Below are 17360 nucleotides of genomic sequence, written 5' to 3' on the forward strand. Positions count from 1 at the left end.
CTACTCCTAAAATCGATGTGTTGTATCATTGACTTACAGGGGTTGACTTTGGGGATTTGGCAAATTCCACGTGCCTCAGTTTTTCCTCCTGGAAAGGGGATTAATTTACACTGTACATACAACATGCAAAGAATGACTGGAGTCACTGGGTCCTGCCACTCCCTTTACCCACACATACACATCTCAGAGAAATGCAAGTTTGAAGGCAGAACAAAGTGCTTTTTTTGGAGGAGAACCGGCTTACCAGAACTGGTGAAACAGTCCCATCTTCAGGATCAGCCCTTGCCTGTGGTCACTGTCTTGTGCTGCCACATCTGATGCCACACTGTGACACCGTGCTGCAGCTGCTGTGTTTGGGGGTAGTTTCTCAAAAGGTCATGCCTGTCAACAGTGAATCAGGTTGCATCACTGAAACAGGTTTCATCAGTACCATTCCCATAGCAGGCTGCTGGGGAGGGAAGCACCTGCTTACCAGACCAGTGTTGTGGCACATTGCCCTCACCACACCGCAGGAATTCCACTGGAACTGTGTCCTTACACTTTCCTTCTTCACTGGCTCCTCCCTTAAACCTCCCATTTGCATCCCCGGCAGATACGAACCTCTATTGTTTTCAACAGTTTTACAACCTGTGGGATGATCGGATTCGTGGGATTCAAGAAAGATTTAAGCAAACCCAGTCGGTCCTCTGCTAAACAATCCATCGTTCCACAAGCTACAGGGCACTCAATAGTTAAGAATCCAGCCATTTAAATGATACTTGTTTCTGCAGCTGTGCAACATCCCCATTTCCCACGAGGGCTGTTTCCAGTTGCTGCTCGATGTTTCCAACAATCAGATGGATCAATTCTGCGGATACCTTAAGGCTGTGTGTTAAGTAAGAATGATGTTTGTAGCGTGTGTTGGGTGGGGAAGGAGGTGATGGAAAAGGAGGCATTTCACTCACCAGAAAAGTGGATGTATTTTCTGTTTTAAACACTGGACGTTTATTTGGAGTCTTTAGAGCCCGTACATCGTTGAATAGTTTTAATTTATCACATCCAAATATATTAGGCAAATATATAATACAATAAATTGCATTTGTACACATAAATACAAAATCTGAGGTAGGGCCTCAAGAATAATGACTTCTGAAATTAATAACATACAGCATTATAATATGCACTACATGAGATATATATGATGCATCCTTTGTAACATAATATATCTTTTCCACATACAGCTCATGAAAAAATTAGAATGATCTGGTTAGGGTACAAATCTTTATCCATAGGCAGCAGTACCCCATAGAATGCCTGTAAATATATATATATATATATATTTATATATGACATTACGCAAGTAATTAAGATTTAACCCATCAGCGATGGGTCCGTAATAAAGTGCCATAGGACACAGGGAGCAAATTCTCAGCTGGTGTAAATTGTCACAGCTCCAGACAAAGCTGTGACAATTTATACCAGCCAAGCATCTACCTTACAAGGTAATACTACCTAATATGAAGGACAGATAACAACATGTTTTAGTCAATCAATAATTGTCCTAACAATGGAAGATAGCTATAAGGCAAATGGTTACCTGAAGATGTACCGACATGCTGCGGGCAAACAGAAATGTTGCAAGCATTAAGATCCAACCTGGTTCTCACATCGTTGTGTTAAACCCATCAGGAAAACCTCCTCTCTTTGGCAATAAGCTGCCTGAGGGTGACAAAGGCAGAAAAACCCAACATCCCTCCCCTCCTGCCTCGAGTCATCGACCTGAGTCACTCAGGAATATCAAGCTCTGACCATTTTACAAATACCTTTACAAACACCGTTTAACTCCGAACCAAGAAACAAGTGTCTCTTACAACAGTGTTACAGCAGAACAGAGGAGCTTTCTGGAAGGTCAGTCGTCAAAAGCTCTGCTGCCTGCAACCCACAATCCCTACAAGTCCATCCTTGACTGCAAGAATAAGAAACCAGTAGGAAAGAAAACCAGTGACTGCCATACGTAAGCAATTGCTTTAACACAGGCAACAAGAAATCATATTTATCCATCCAACTGTGCATAGCAAACAGACCAAAGGTATTTAAAATCAATCAGGTGTTGGAATTTGGTGGTAAGAGACAGTCACACAGCGTATCAGAAGCAATGATCTTCAGTGGGGAGGCACGTCTAATGTGGTCAGTGGAGCAGAACCTAATCAAAAGACTACTTTGACTCAATTGAAACATCATATGAAGACAATCCAAGTCTTTCTCAATTAAAGGTCATTTTGTTAAACCCTTCTTGTGGAAACAAAGTGCTGCCTTGTCTAGCTGAAACACAGGTTTTGAAAATTGCATATTAAAAACACAAGGAAGACCCCAAAGAATTTGAAGATGGCAAGCATTTGCATTAGGTATAATCTTTAATGCATACAATAATGCATCTCAGCTCATCCAGAAACTCAAATTCATTTCAAAGAAAAAAAATGCATCATAATTTCACCAAATTTAAACATTTTTTACTCACAAGATAGATCTGCAAGTACGTACATCACATTTTTACTAATATGGCTTTTTCCCCTCCTTTTTTTTTTTTAAAGATCTTTACTGGTATGTTATTAGTTACTAAATTTGTTTTTAGAAAATTATCAAAGTACACATGCAAACTTTTCTTAGAATATGGTAAATGAAGTGCATTCCCAAACTTCAAGATTACTTCCATTTAAAGAAGACACTGCTGGTTAATTTAATCTCAACTCTCAGATTGGGCCAGCAAAATACTTTCTAAAAAAGAAAAACAACCTGCTTTTAACAGACAGTGAAAACTTCACATCTTCTGTGATTTTTGTACGCATTTCTCCCCCTTCTCCAAAGGTGTTTTTGCAAGCCTAGTAATGGGGTCAAAGCTGAAGACAAAGATCAGCTGGAAAAAAAAAAATAAATCGCTATCATCTGTTTACAGAGTTTCAAAGGCAAGCCTAATCCTGTGCTAATGACTTACCAGGCACAGGAACAACATCTAAATTAAAAGCAGGCAGATTAATTACATAAATCATGGAAAGCAATTCAATTGCAATTTCATACGCATTCTGGTTTGGTAATCCAAGCCAAGAGATATCATACCCCAGCAGTACTCCTTCAAATGATAACTCTTTCATAAATTCAGCTAGACAGTAACTGGCATCCTTACACTGAGGTAATTTTATTGCAATTAGTTAATCCCAGTTTGTCTTGAGACAAGCTAATAAGTGAAAGGATTCAGTACTCTTAAACTCTTTGAGTGTGTTTTCTTCTTTCAAAAGAGGACCAGACTTGTGGATACTTGTTGGTTTTTTTTAATCACAGTAGTAGTGAAGATAAACTGGCTTGGACTCCAAAAATCAAACCAAGATGCTAAGGAATATTCGCCAAGAGAGGCCCAAAGTGATCTGTCCTGACAAAAATACCTAATTTCTGCTAGAGGTACTGACTTCAGAACATAGAATCCTTAGGTTCCTTTCTGCACCCAGGGAAGGTCTCTCAGCCTCACCTAGACATGGGGACCAAATTTCCAGCTCACGTCTCTGGACCTTCATGAGATCAGACAGAGCATGGCTTCTGAAACCTGCCTCTGTCAGGAAAATAAAAGCCAGAAGTAAGAATAATAAGTCATTTATTAAAACAGGAGGCAAAGCCGAAGCAAGGGGGCACAGCTTTAAGGCAGAGAAGCTCACAGGAGGGTCCTGTCCTGCTGCTGTGTGAGACAGGGACCAGCAAGAGCCCGTGGAGTGGAGATCCAGGGGGGGTCAGCGTAAAATGTGGCAGAATCTGCCCTCCCTTCCCTGGGTGACAACCCCTGACAGCGCTTCAGTTGCTCTGCATGAGGATTAAAGGTCTCCAGCAGTGCCTAGAACTGGCAACACTAATTACCCCGTGAAAGAGGAAGTTCAGCAAAATGATTAATATATTTAATATACATATATATATACACACACACGAGAGAGAGAGAGAGAGAGAGAGAAAAGAAGTTAACAATTGGTGAAAGTGTTACATTAAGGTTTAGGTTTTTTTGTTTTCTTCAGCGGGATGGAACAACACACCTACTGATCTACGGACACACATGAACGGAGGATTTACCTGAGACCCTGCAATATGAAGACAGACAGACAAAGGAACAGGATAGAAACAGTCCCCTGAAAGGAAAGAACATTTACGGGCTACTACAGTAGCGTCCGGGGAGGGAAAAAACTGGATAAACTACTCTAAGCTCATCATCTCTACACTGATTGATAAGATATTTATAGGGACATAAAACAGCACTAGCACGCACTACATGAACACTGATCACTGTTAAAAAATATCATATATGTGTGTATAGGATATAACAAGATAATAAAGATTACTGCTTTGCCAATTATTGAAGATATATTTTTCTCCCTCATTCTAGTGCGTTTACAATAAGTTGGGCTAATTTTCTATTTAGGTAAATAAATGTACTCTTAAAAAGCTCTATTTTTCACTCTGCCCAATAGGTAACAAAACTATTTTAATCTAGTATTCATATCACTGCTTATATCTGATTTCTAAAATAGAATGCTTTAGAATGTCCTACTGCTATGCAATGTTATAATGGCCATCTACTAGATTGTCCTCTCACCTCAACCCTTGCACTTTGTATATCTGAGGTTGCAACCGTGTGGATTGACTGCAGTGGTTAATTACTGTGGATTTTGGCTTTTTTATTTAATGAAAATGTTTTAATGCAAAGAAAACCCCTATTCACGTTTCAGAGAGAATACTGCTTTGAAGAATTTATGTGCTATATATATAATATATAGACCAGTGGGGTCCTGCTATTTCCCCCTTGGCTGAAAGAGAAGAATACATCATCTGAAGGTTATAGGTTATATAAAGATGTTTACAGGTAAATGAATGGGGAGTCACAAAGTTGAACAGCACATCTAACTTCTAATAACTGTTTTCAGGTGGTAACTAGACTACACTTACCACTGTAAGAATACAAAGTTAGGCACAAATTATATGATGGCTTCTTGAGGAGATACTGTAAACAAAAGCAGAGAAACAAGGAAAATTATGTTCAGAGTACTGGAGTGAGGAAAAACAGAGTTGCACTTCGTGTGGAACGAGTTCTCAGACACATCGTAAAACTCGGGTATTTCTAATTGAAATGGCAGATGTCAAATTACTGAAAGAAACATATGACAGTACTTTAAACAGTGATGCCCATACTCCTCATTCTGGCACTATTTCCAAACCATTTCTAGGCTCAAATGCACTTTAGTCCCAGTCTCAACTGACTAGTTTTTTTTTTACTTTTGTTCTTATTTTTCTACTTGAAAAGATCAAATGGATTATCGTGTTTCTGTTCTGACCCCACATATTACTTCCTGGTGTGCTGTTTAAACAGTCTCCATTTGTTTATATAACATAACAATCCTTCAGAGTTGGTATAAATCATAAAAGAAGTGAGCAGACATGACAGGGCAAGGTCTGCTGTCAGCATAGAAAAAGCAATCCCACTTTTCACAGGAGCCTTATGCTGGATTTTACACTGGGACTACAGGAGATGCCCTTCTTTGCTTACTTCCAGCCCATCTGAGGGCTGAACCTTCCTTTGAGAACATTGGTAGCAAAATCCTAGTCCCACCATAGCCACCTGTTGTTGCGTGGATGCTTGTGGGAAATGGGTCAAATTTGGTTTTGTTTATTCCTACGTCACCCGACAAAACCTGGTGTGTCACCTGTCACACGCTGTGCTTTTGCTGTTTCCCTGGGCACAGAACATGTCACGGGCATCACCTGCACCTGGAAGTGGTCTGGCTAGGTCTTCCCTATGGCATGCAACAGTAAATCCTACTTTCCTAAGCAACCACTTCCTGGCACTGTGGAAAAGAAAAGAAGAAACGGTGGGGGAAACAAAATGGAAAAAAAAAGAAAACCAACATATCAGAAAAGGCTGACAATGTTATTGCCACCCCTTAGTAACAATTATTAGCATTGTGTCCCCAGTTCCATATCCTTCACTGGCAGTTTAAGTCCCAGGGAGGAGGTTCCCAGTGGATCAATCATGTTCATGTAACGTTCACCGCGGTGCTTGGCCAAAAACGGGCCCCAGTCAGGCTGAGGGGAGCACACCAGCTTGAGTCGCTGCCACGTGGGGGGAAAGAGAAAAGAGAGTCTCATTTGATGTCATGGAGCACAATTAGAATGCAGAAGAAACGAGGATAAGCTCATTTAAGGTTATTGATGATGGCCCTGCAATGCTCTGCTGCTCAGCGTTTGTTTTGCACAAAAAGTTTTCAAGATTAATAGAGGATAAAGTGCCCAGATTTTAATTATGCATTCTCCCCCACACCATATGAGGGGAGCTCAATACCACTGTTACAGATTGCAGGGCTCTCTTACTGAAGGACATGTGCACAATTACTTAGCCCAATGGTCTAAGCACTGGGTAACTGCATTAAAATAATTGGATTCCTCTTTAGCATATTTCCCAAAAGTACACAGATGACCAAAAAGTAGTACATCACTATGAATGAACAAAGATTTTAATTTTGAGATGTTTCATTTCTATCTGCAGGAAAAACAGAGAGAGGAGAATGTTAACCTGGCAAACAACAAAAATTTTCCGATCTTTCCACTGACTTCCTTATTGAATATATAATTTGATCGGTGCATTCAGAGATAAAAGGGAAAGAAAACATATTTCTGATGACTTAAGAGGGAACAATTATATGTTTATTACCTAATAAAGTGGATCAGACCTCTCTATCAGTTATTTTAATCTCTGCTTAATTACCAGTTTGCAACTCTTACCTCCCAAATCAACCATAATAATTTTATGCAACAGACTCAGTACTGAGGAAATACCAGGCTACAGCTGAAATAGCTTCAGCAAAAGCCCCTTCAAAACAGATCCAACTCTTGGGTGCTTCTTTGGGCGCACGACTGGAATGTCCCACCGCTTTGAAAATTCCCGTGAAATTCCTTTGCTCTGTGGGAAGCAGAGAACCTTGGTCTTTTTTTTTTTTTTTCCCCCTTAGGCATGTGCAGTGTGGCATATTGGGAGACCAAAAGGACGATGCTCTTTTAGTAAGTTTTCCCTCCTTTTTGTTTTTGAGGCGTAAAACAGCCCCGATGGGTTTCGCAGGGAAAGCTGAACTGCAAAAGTGGCTCCGGAGAGGGGAGAGAGCGTCTGTTCCTTCTCCCAGGGAGGGAACAGCACAAGCAGCATGCAGTGACGAGATGGCAGAGCTGAGAAAGCCTCAAAGCCCTCAGGAAGGAGCATTGAGCTTCCTCAGAAGACATGGTGAGGGCAATGAAGGGATGAAACGCTGACATGGGAGAGGCGTTGCTGCACCACGCCCTGCAAGGAACAGAGGAGCCTGCAGGAAGGGGACAGGGAAGGATGGGGGTGGCAGGCAGGGACAAGGCACGGGGATGGAGAGCAGAAGGTGACGACCACATTTCTGGAGCAGTGGGGGGAAGTGTCAGGAATCTGATTTGCAAAATAAACAGGTAAAGCCGGGTAAAAATAAAGCGCCAGCTGGAATTATTCTAAGCCCAGGTGCCAGGAGGGATCAGCTTATTCAAGAAAAATAAAGAGATGAAGAAGGGTAAAGCAAAGATTGCCAGCTAGGTTTTGTAATGGGTAGTTTGAGATGTAGAGTGGGAGGTCTCTTCATACATTTTATTCCTGAGCTTCGGCGAGTGGCACAGCCTCCTGAAGCACATCCCGGATGGCTCCAGAACCCAACCATCCCACACTCTGCAAACAGGCAACTCCTGATTGCCATCTCCTAGTGCTGATTGCCAGCTCCCTGCAGCACAGTACACAGCAGCAGTTGGTGCTTCCTACGTCTACACCCTGCTTTTGCAAAAAGGCCAACAAAGCTAGAGCAGCTTTCTCCCAGGAAAGCCATACCAGGATTCATGAAATTTGTAACCCCTCCTAGATTTGAAAAAAAAAAATCACTCCACAATTCAGGAGCATTTTGTTGAGGAGTGAGGAATAGAAGATCTACAACTGAAATCAACTGAGCACCTCTTTGCAACTACTTTACCAGAAAGCAATCTTAGCGCTATTAGACATTCAATATCACACAAAAAAAAAAAAAATCAATGTAAAATAAAAGAGGCAGTGTGCTGCGACCGCATTTGTAAAGAGCAAAAAGGCAGAAGAATTACCTCGATGAATCTGCCTGGGGCTAGATGCATTTTTATCACGAACATAACTGGGATCCAGATGACTGAGCAGGCCAGCATCAGCCACCCGAGCACCATGGACCAGCCGGGGTAGTGGTAAGCTCCGTAAGTCATCGGCTCCCACTGGTAAAAGCTGAAGCAGAGGATGAACTGGAAAGAAGAGAGGAAAACAAATATGTTTGAATAAGCAAAACAAGCCTACTACGCAGGAAAAACGGTAGGTATCCCCCACACACAGGGCTGGAATATATGGAACACGGATAAAAGCGCATCCACCTGAGGCAGGGCGCTGCCACAAGCTGTAATAAACAGCTCAGAGCCTGAGCCTAATGAGTTTCAAGGAAATCCTGCAAAATCCCACAAAAATCGCTGCATTTGTGCCAGAAGAATTGAAATTAGAATCTTCTCCCTGGAGTAACGTGCTTTATTACATGGTCTATTGGCAGTTTTACCTAATGTGATTATGCTAAGTTACTCCGTTTCACTTACTGTATGAACAGCAATACATCTGCTTACATTTGTGCATAATTCAGTAACTTTTGGGAAATGCCTGTGCTTGCAATAATTGCACACAGAAGATTTATAGAAGTATAACTGGGTGAAGGCACATATAAAAATGATCAGTTTTTATTTCCAGAGATGTGGAGTCTAATGAAAGTCTAATATTAGGCTATTCAAATGTATCAAATATTAGCTTTACAGAAGCAATAATAGAAAAGAATTTATTGCTTGGTTTTGCTTTGTCTGTTTCCATTGCATAAAAATTGAATTATGACTGATCAGTGTCAATTTATTTCTCACTGTAAGTTCAGTAAATATTGCATTTGGAACAACAACAGAACACGCAGGTTTGGAAAACAAACACGGTCAGTTTGAATTTGTTTTCCTTAAGAAACAACATAATTTCCTGTTCCCTAGTTGTGATTACTGGAAGTAGCCACAAGCACAAGTCTGAACTGTAAAGGAGCTGAGCAATCTGCAGAAGAGCCTTACAATTGCCTTCAGAAGGGTAAAACAGTGCCTAAGGCAGCATCCCAAAAACAACCATTGGAACAAAAAAAGAGCTACAAAATATGATGTTCACACGTGCTCATTCTCAACGGGGTCCTCAAGAGAAAAAAAACAAACACATGGTCATTGATGTCATCCTAATACTACAGATTAAACTGGACTAAGTCTTCAAACTTTCCAGAAAGTGATCTGCCATACGTTGTCACAATAAAACAACAGTTGCCACCAGGTAGTTAAGACAGATCCACCTGGTTTTCATGTGCAGCAATAATATAGTTCAGTGAAGGCAACTGGTAAAGAAAATCTATGCAAGGAAAATAGGCTGTCTTCATTATACCCCTTGGAGAAATTATTCTCACCCTAGAAAATTGCATCTCCTCACAACTCAGGATTTTGCTGAGCTCACCAAAACTCGCTAGTCATACCTGCATTCCTGTCTGCAAAAACTAAGCCTTTTTCAGATTTCAGGAAAAAAAAAAAGTCCTCCTTCCTGAATTAACAATTCTGAAAAGAACTACTAACTTTATCCAGGGCTTTCCCCCCACACATTTCTCCCAGAAATAAAAAGGTTTACCAACATTTATGATGCACTAAAGAGCAACACACACAGGAACTTCCCAAAGTGACATATGAGGTGACATGTAACTTCTCTGGAAGAAGTGATTGCAAAGGGCTAGAGAGTCATTGTTTTGCTTCTCACCTGCCAGCTGACCTCATACTTACTGTTTCAAAATATATATCTTCAGAAATTTTAGAAACTTCTCTTATTCTGTATGCAAACAGCTATGAATACTTACCCAGAGAAATTATGGATGCTCCATCCTTGTAAATATTGAAGGCCAGGTTGGATGGGGCCTGGAGAAACCTGGTCTAGTGGAAAGTGTCCCTACCCATGGCAGGGGGTTTGAAACTAGGTGGTCTTTAAGGGCCCTTCCAACCCAAACCACTCAGTGATTGTATGACTTGTAGGGAAATGATGAGAACTCTGCACAAATACTGATATCTTGCTGCAGGTGTGATCCAGGAGTGAGGACTTCCAGGTGGAGAAACGTGCTCTCCAACAATCAGTGCTGGTGAAGGAAGGCTCTGCTGTTTAGTGCTATTTATCAAGCTGAAAGCTTTTAAAGTGGCTGAAATAATTATTTCATTCTTGTGGGCCCCCCCACAAAAAAAAAAAAAAAAAAAAAGAGGAAAAAAATTATGTGCAATCAGAGATTGCACCTGCACTTGGGCTAAAACATAAAGGAAACACTCAGGTAGGAATCTAGATAGTAAATGTAGATATAGTTAGTATATTTGGACTAGAAATCGAGATAGTAACTGCAGATATGGTTATTAGACTGGGACCCCTGGACTTGGAGAAAACACGTGCAGCAGTGGCAAAATCGAGAACGTGATGTCCTTTTTGGCTGAGCGGAGACCTAAACGTGAAGTGAGTGTTAAGCCAACTCGAAGGAAGGTGTTTGAAGGAGGTGGGAAGGGAAAAAAAAAATCGAGGAAAAAGAAGGAACAGCAACAAACCGAACACGCTCCGATTTAAGTTCGAGAGCTGCCACCTGCGGGCACGGCGGGGAAGAGCCGCGCTCGGCCCGGAAAAGGGTTTGGAAAAACAGGTCCTTTTTCCTTTGACTTTTCTTTTTTTTTTTTCCCTTTTTCCCCCTCCTTTTTTCATTTTTTCCCCTCTTTTCCCCCCTTTCCCCTATTTTTCTCATTCCCCCCTTTTTCTTCCTCTTTTCCCTTTTATCCCCTTTTTCTCATTTCTCCCCTTTTTTCTTCAACTTCCTCCTCTTTCCCCCTTTTTCCTCATTTCTCCCCCTTTTTTATCTTCCTCTTTTCTCTACTTCCCCCCTTTTCCCTTTTTCATCATTCCCCCCACTTTTTTCTTCCTCTTTCCCCCATCTTTCTTTCTTTCCCCTCCTCTTTTCCCCCTTTCTCCTCTTTTCTCACCTTTTCTCCCCCTTCTTCCTCCTCTTTTCTCCTGTTTCCCAACCTTTTCTCCCCCTTCTTCCTCCTCTTTTCTCCTGTTCCCACCTTTTATCCCCCTGTTATTCCCTCTTTTCTGCCATTTTTTTCCTTTCTTCATTTGTTTTCTTTTTTCCCCCAAGAGAAACTGAAGGTATTTTCATTTCTTATCCAGAACCCACCTATTTCCACCTCTGCAGCAGGACCTCCACCTTTTGCAACTAAAGCTCTGCCACTCAAATTTCCCTCTCAGCCTCTCCAAAACATCTCTCCTGGATTAGTTTATGACTCAATAAACTGGTTTTTTCCCTGCCCAACCAGAAAACAGACAGGAGGATCATGACCTTCTAAATATAAATACAAATAAATACATACCCTATAAATACATACATATATACATACACACATATATATATATGATAATCCATAATTATGATATGCAATAGTGTGTCACAGGACCATTTTGCATGGACAGGAAAGGCCACCATAACAGCATGTGGAAACCCATCACCCCTCTCCACCAAAACCACCATTACTTACACTCTGTTCCTCTTACATACACATGTAAGAACACAGGCACTTGTGTTTAATTAACTGCATCCAAGCTCTAATTACTACCACCTAGAAACATCACGAATGATGAACAAACAAAAACAAGACTCGTTGGAGAAGACATTAAATTATTTTTCTTTTTTTTTTTTTGCTTACTGTTAAAATAGTCGGTGTCACAAACGCCCAGCAGACTCTCCAGAATTTACTTGGCTGGAATCCAATCATCATTTCTATATCTTCACAGAATCTTTGCAGTCCTGTGAACGGCAAATGTAAAAGCAATTAGGTGTGAAAGAAACCAGCTGCAATTTGCAGCGGAGCTCTGGTGCCCTCCCTTGTGCCTAATTACAAAAACAAACTGCGACTTGTTGGTTGAAAACTTCCGTGGAGGATCCAACTACACAGTAAAAAATGGGACTAATGTGGCTGGAACCATTCCAATAAAATATTTACTTCTTGAGGATTAAAGCAAAATTGAGCTTTTACACAGAGATCAGGTGTTTGGAGTGTTTGGGGTTAATAGTATGTACTGGGTAGCTGAGATTATTTGTATAATTATTTGTAGACTTGTTTTATTTCACTATGAAGATCAGTTTTATTAATATCTGTACACCTGCTTCATCACAGACAATATTTGATCTTCTCTATACCTGCTACATGACTGGATTACAACTGTGTCCTGTGATGATGTCCTGTTAGTTTTCGATACCTAAATGATTCTTAGAATTATTAGAGAGCACCTGTAAATATTTTAAGTTACATTCAATGTTGTTTGAACAAACAGATTAACTGACGTGCTGTTTCTTCAGGTTATTGTATTGACTGAATCTCTAAATTTACTTGAGTTAATCAAACATGCAAGATTGGGAAATGGTATTTCAGCCACCTCTGCAGCTCCTCCTCCTCCTCTCCATGCCATGTGGGTGGAAAAAGTGTGCTGGCCAGGAGCTGCTGCTCCCTGTTAGTTATTAGTAACTTAGATATTAGTAATTTATCCAAAAGTAATAAAAACAAATTTGAAATTGATTCCAGCTTTTCTAATTACAGTGAGAAGAGAGAGGCCTGGGGTCCAAGTCTGAGCTCATCTGTCACACAAATGTTTAAAATTTGATAAAATTTTATCTAAATTTTATAAAGCATTTTGTCTAACTTTCATGATGTGGGGACAGCTTAAATATTGGAGAAAAGGCACTGAGCAAGGGAAGAAATGCTTGAACAAAAGTAATATACTACTTCATGTTCTCATTAGAGTCAGACACTGCAAGGTATAAGAAGGGATAATCCTCAGGTTTGATCCATCTAATTTGGAAGCCTTTCTGTTGATATCAAAGAGAAATAAATCCATCCACCTGACTGTTCCAAGAACCAAGAAGGTAAAAAAATAGCAATGGTTCATTATTCAGTGTCTTCTGATGCAGCTTGAAGGAAGCTGCAGGGCTGGGTGGTGTTTGGGCAGCCCTAAAGGCCCAGCTCAGGCAGATACCATGTGAGACAAGAGCTCAAGAACCAGGTTATGGTAACAAACAGAGAAGAAAAATCCAGAAATTAAACAATGAGGTGGTATTGCAAGCACTGAATTTAGGGAAGAGGAAAAAATTACAACCTGCAGTGGATGTAAGCTTAAAAAAACTAAGCCATGGTGACCCAGATGTCACCTTCTTTTTCACTAACTTTGGTTTCTCTCCCTCTTTTTCTCTTTTCTACTGACTACAGCAAGTGTTCTTTTTCAGAAAGCCTCTTCTCTGTAAAATACATGTAATTTTTATTACCCGTGGAATCACTGTACTTCAGCACCAGTCTGAATCACGGTGCCCTTCTCTGTTTTGTAATAGAAGTTTGTATGCCTGGACCAAATACAACCCCCAGGGTCATTGTGTGATGGATGGACCCAAAAGGGCATTTTTTGCTGCAACTCAACCATTTGTCCCTGTGTTTGATTTACCTGCAGAGCTGTGAGGGAGATTCTCACACAGCAGCCACTCATGTGCCGTGCTGGGGACAAAGCTGGCTTTAAAATAATTGCAGCAGCACAAGGTACAGGCTGATGGGGTTTTCCACCAAATTTAAATCTCATTTAAAGTCTCTACTCCAGCCACACTTGCTGCTGCAAAGGAGGGATACCTGACTGAGAGTTACCAGGGGCTTCTGCCTCCAAAATTCATGTAACTCTGCACAGATTTGCTTGAAACTCCAACTAAAAAAATCAGTTCCTTCTTGGAATCATCAGCAGATATTCACAGTTTAAGGCACTTTTTAATATTAGCAGTTCAGGGGTCAAATGCATGCAAGCAGACCCAGGGATTACACAGTACTTATCTCTTTCCAGTGAAAGTTCCACAGAGAAAATGCCAGGGATGCTTTGGTTAACAGAACACCATTTTTTTTTTTTTTTTTTTTTTTTTAATCCTAGCAAATCTGGTCTCCCTCTCAGATCAGTCAGGCCTGCTGAATAACTTTGGGAAATAAACAATACATGATATTCCACATCTGATTGCTCCCTCCTAAAGCAGAATGATGTATTCACAAGTGCTGCAGATATAAAACCCATTAAAAAAGGAGCCTGCAAACCTAGGCAGGCAACTACTTTGCTCTTCTGCTACAGGAAAAAAGGTTCAAAACTATTCAAAACTACTAAAGTCTCTTACAAACACACTGCAGCAGTTACCACTCACTCTGACAACAAACCTTCCCCCAAAAAACAAACTGTCAAAAAAACCAAACAGATCTAGAAGGAGCACAAACAAAGTTACAGTCATATATTTTCAGTTTTTGACAATGTCTTGCTCAAACAGGAGGATTTTTGTCTTTAGCCTCACGTTACAAAATGCAGCAGTGGGATTTATGCTGATGATTAAATTAATAACCCCAGCTCTAAGCTGTTCTTTACCAACCATGCATCATAATCTAAACAACTGGAGAATAAACATTTCTACCAGCGTGGGAAATAAAAAGGCTGCATTTGATTGGTTTGTGGAGCACTGACTCTACTGAAAAATAAGTGATTACAAGGAAATAACCAAGTGTGTCCCTTTTTAATTTAAAAATCTCAACGAGCTCAGCAAGCAGAACATGTAACAAGAAATAAAGACAAATTTATTTCATCATAAAAGCGCCTGCCACTATTGTGCCAACCTGCTTGCCATGAAGAGTACAAGTACACAGAGAAAGGTGTCAGTGGAGTGTAAAACAGCAGTTGTCAGAGCTTGAAAATATATTATGCCAATTTTAAGCACTGCTTGAAGGAATATAACTAACCAGAGCAGCAGCTTTGCTTGTATTTACAACACACAAATCACAAATGCACAGGATGTACTCCCATGAACAGTCCTTACAAAAGTGGCTTTAACACAGTAGAAGTAGCTCTGGTGCATTAGCCAAGCAGGTAATGATTGTAAAGTAAATCTTTCCTTTTTCATTTAAAAGGCTGGAAGCTCCTTAGTCCAGCAAAAGGTTGATTCCTGGGAATAATCTTTGAAATAGTTTATAGCAAAGTCTTTATCCAGATCTGTTGATGAACAACCCCTTGGTACAGAAAGTATGGAAAGAATAATTTGTGATTTGTCAGTTCTTTTCCACATCTGATTACATCTAACTAAAAAAACCTTCTCCTCTATTCAAGTCCTTCCTTTGCAGAACTGTTTGTGTATTGCTTTATATTTTTCATTAAAGTTAGTGTTTCAAGGGACACCAAATTTGCTGGGCAAAGCAGACACAAGCCAGAGCAATGTTTTGCTTCCAAGCCTAATAAAATGTCATTCCACAAAGGCAGCTTTGCAGTGCTTCTGCCACACAGTGTTCAGAGGAGGAACAGAACCAGCACCTGCTCTCTGTTACCTTCATCCTTGTTTAAAAACATACACAACAAGGAAATTTTACAGAATTTTAAGTAGTCTTTAAAATATTAAAAATATTTCAAGCATTACAGCACGGTTCAGGCGTGCTCTCGACAAACTGAGGAGGAGAAGAAAGGCAAAAAGAAAACCCAACAAACCCTTACACTCTTCTTGAGCATCCCCACTTATCTCTTAGGGAATTGAATTGATTTTAGAGAACCTGGGTTTCATTTCACTTCTAGGCCAACTCTAATCAAATTACTTACATTGCAGGGGCATCCAAAAAAAAAAAACCCAAAAAACCAAACAAAACAACAAAAACAACAAAAACCAAACCAAAACAAAAACAACAACAAAAAAGAAGATCATTGGTCAAAATCAAGTTTTCTCTCTGTATTTTGAATTTTTCCATCATATTTTGTAACATATCATATCTGACTTAGCTGCCAACCACTCAGGCCTGCTCACTGGATTAGATGTCAGTGGAGATAAAACACACTGCTGCATTTCCATGAAATTAGTGAGAACAAGAAAGGGTTGATTCCCTGTCCTATCTAGGACGTTTATGCCTCAAGCAAGAGCAGCAAATTCTGCATTTGTTGAATTTTGTGCTGGTTTTTTTAAAGCACTTATGTTACAGAGTGGACTCCACAACACAGCTAGATGTGAGTGTTCAGTGCACAGGACCAGAACCTAAAGGTCATGCTGCTATTCATGCACCTTCAACAGAGCACCTGGGATTTTTATGCCCAGTTGATATGAACTACATAACTGGTTCCTGCACACAGCAGCAGTAGAAACAGCCTTATCTTTGTCATTTTTCACACCAAGATTCATATCTTCCTTAGCTTTTGAAGGCAAGTCTTAAGTGGCAGCACCACGTTCCAGACACAAATAATCATCTGGTATGTAGGGAGATCTTCACATTTCCAAGAATTAGTCTCCTGAAAGCACATCCTGAGAGTCTGGCAGCACATCACCAGCTGGTGGGAACTGTTGCAGCTCCAGCAGCATCATGGTAATTGCTCACTGTTTTGTACCAACTGAGGATCTTCCTCACATTTCAGTGTAGTTCAGCATGGATCAATATAGCTGCTGATACCACCAGGGATTAATTAGTCACTCTGAGTAGCTGCTTAGTCTTGAGTCTGTGTTATGGGCAGAGAGTGTCACTAACTGCTTGGTCTGTTCTTAGGCTCATCTCTAAGCACTGGCTGTAAGCTATTGATGGAAAAGGGCTTGAGAGTGTGTGAAAGTCTTCTGAATACATGTATTTGAAGGCAGCCTACAGTGATGAGGTCCTATCATTCTTTGTCCAAAATAAGAGAATTTTGAGGCTTTTTATAAAAAAAAAAAAATACTCCTCTCCCTAAGAACTCTACTTTATCATGTGCTAAAATGTTATTTTGGCGTAGGCTGTCCAGTACCAGCATTTTCTCTTACCGTAGATATAGGAAACTCCAACAAGCTCGAAGATGGCAATAATGACAAGAGAGTAAGAAGCTGCATAAGTGTCCACAAGCTGTAGCATGTACATTCCACCCTAAGGAAAAAGAGATAGAAGAGCCATCACTTGTGGCACTGAGGTGGGAAGAGCAGAGAGGAACAGGGGCCAAGTCAGCATCCAAACATCAACCAGCAGCAGGAACTACAGTTCCTTCCTTCTGGCTGAATGAATATCAAAGCCAGCAAGGAAAAAGCAGATTCTGGCAGCCAACACAGCTCGGAAAGACTTCAACTTCCATCCTTTAAGACTAAGGGCTGAACCACCATCAGACTTTCCACCTGTAGCATCTCTAACCCATAATATTACATGACAGGCAGAAT

General features: G+C 40.5%; 1 protein-coding gene across 1 annotated transcript in view; it reads right to left on the bottom strand.

Moving 5' to 3' along the window:
- Positions 1–5961: 5961 nt before the first annotated feature.
- SLC6A5 (solute carrier family 6 member 5) overlaps positions 5962–17360 on the bottom strand; it is a 28152-nt gene continuing 16753 nt past the window's right edge. The window contains exons 13-16 of the mRNA XM_050336728.1: positions 16977–17076; positions 11857–11957; positions 8158–8325; positions 5962–6117 (exon numbers count right to left, since the gene is read on the bottom strand). Of these exons, the coding sequence (XP_050192685.1) occupies positions 5962–6117; positions 8158–8325; positions 11857–11957; positions 16977–17076 (525 nt within the window). The remainder of the gene's footprint in view (positions 6118–8157; positions 8326–11856; positions 11958–16976; positions 17077–17360) is intronic.

The sequence above is a fragment of the Myiozetetes cayanensis genome, unplaced genomic scaffold, assembly GCF_022539395.1.
Source record: "Myiozetetes cayanensis isolate MyiCay16 unplaced genomic scaffold, myiCay2020 scf6-25, whole genome shotgun sequence".
Classification (NCBI taxonomy): Eukaryota; Metazoa; Chordata; class Aves; order Passeriformes; family Tyrannidae; genus Myiozetetes; species Myiozetetes cayanensis.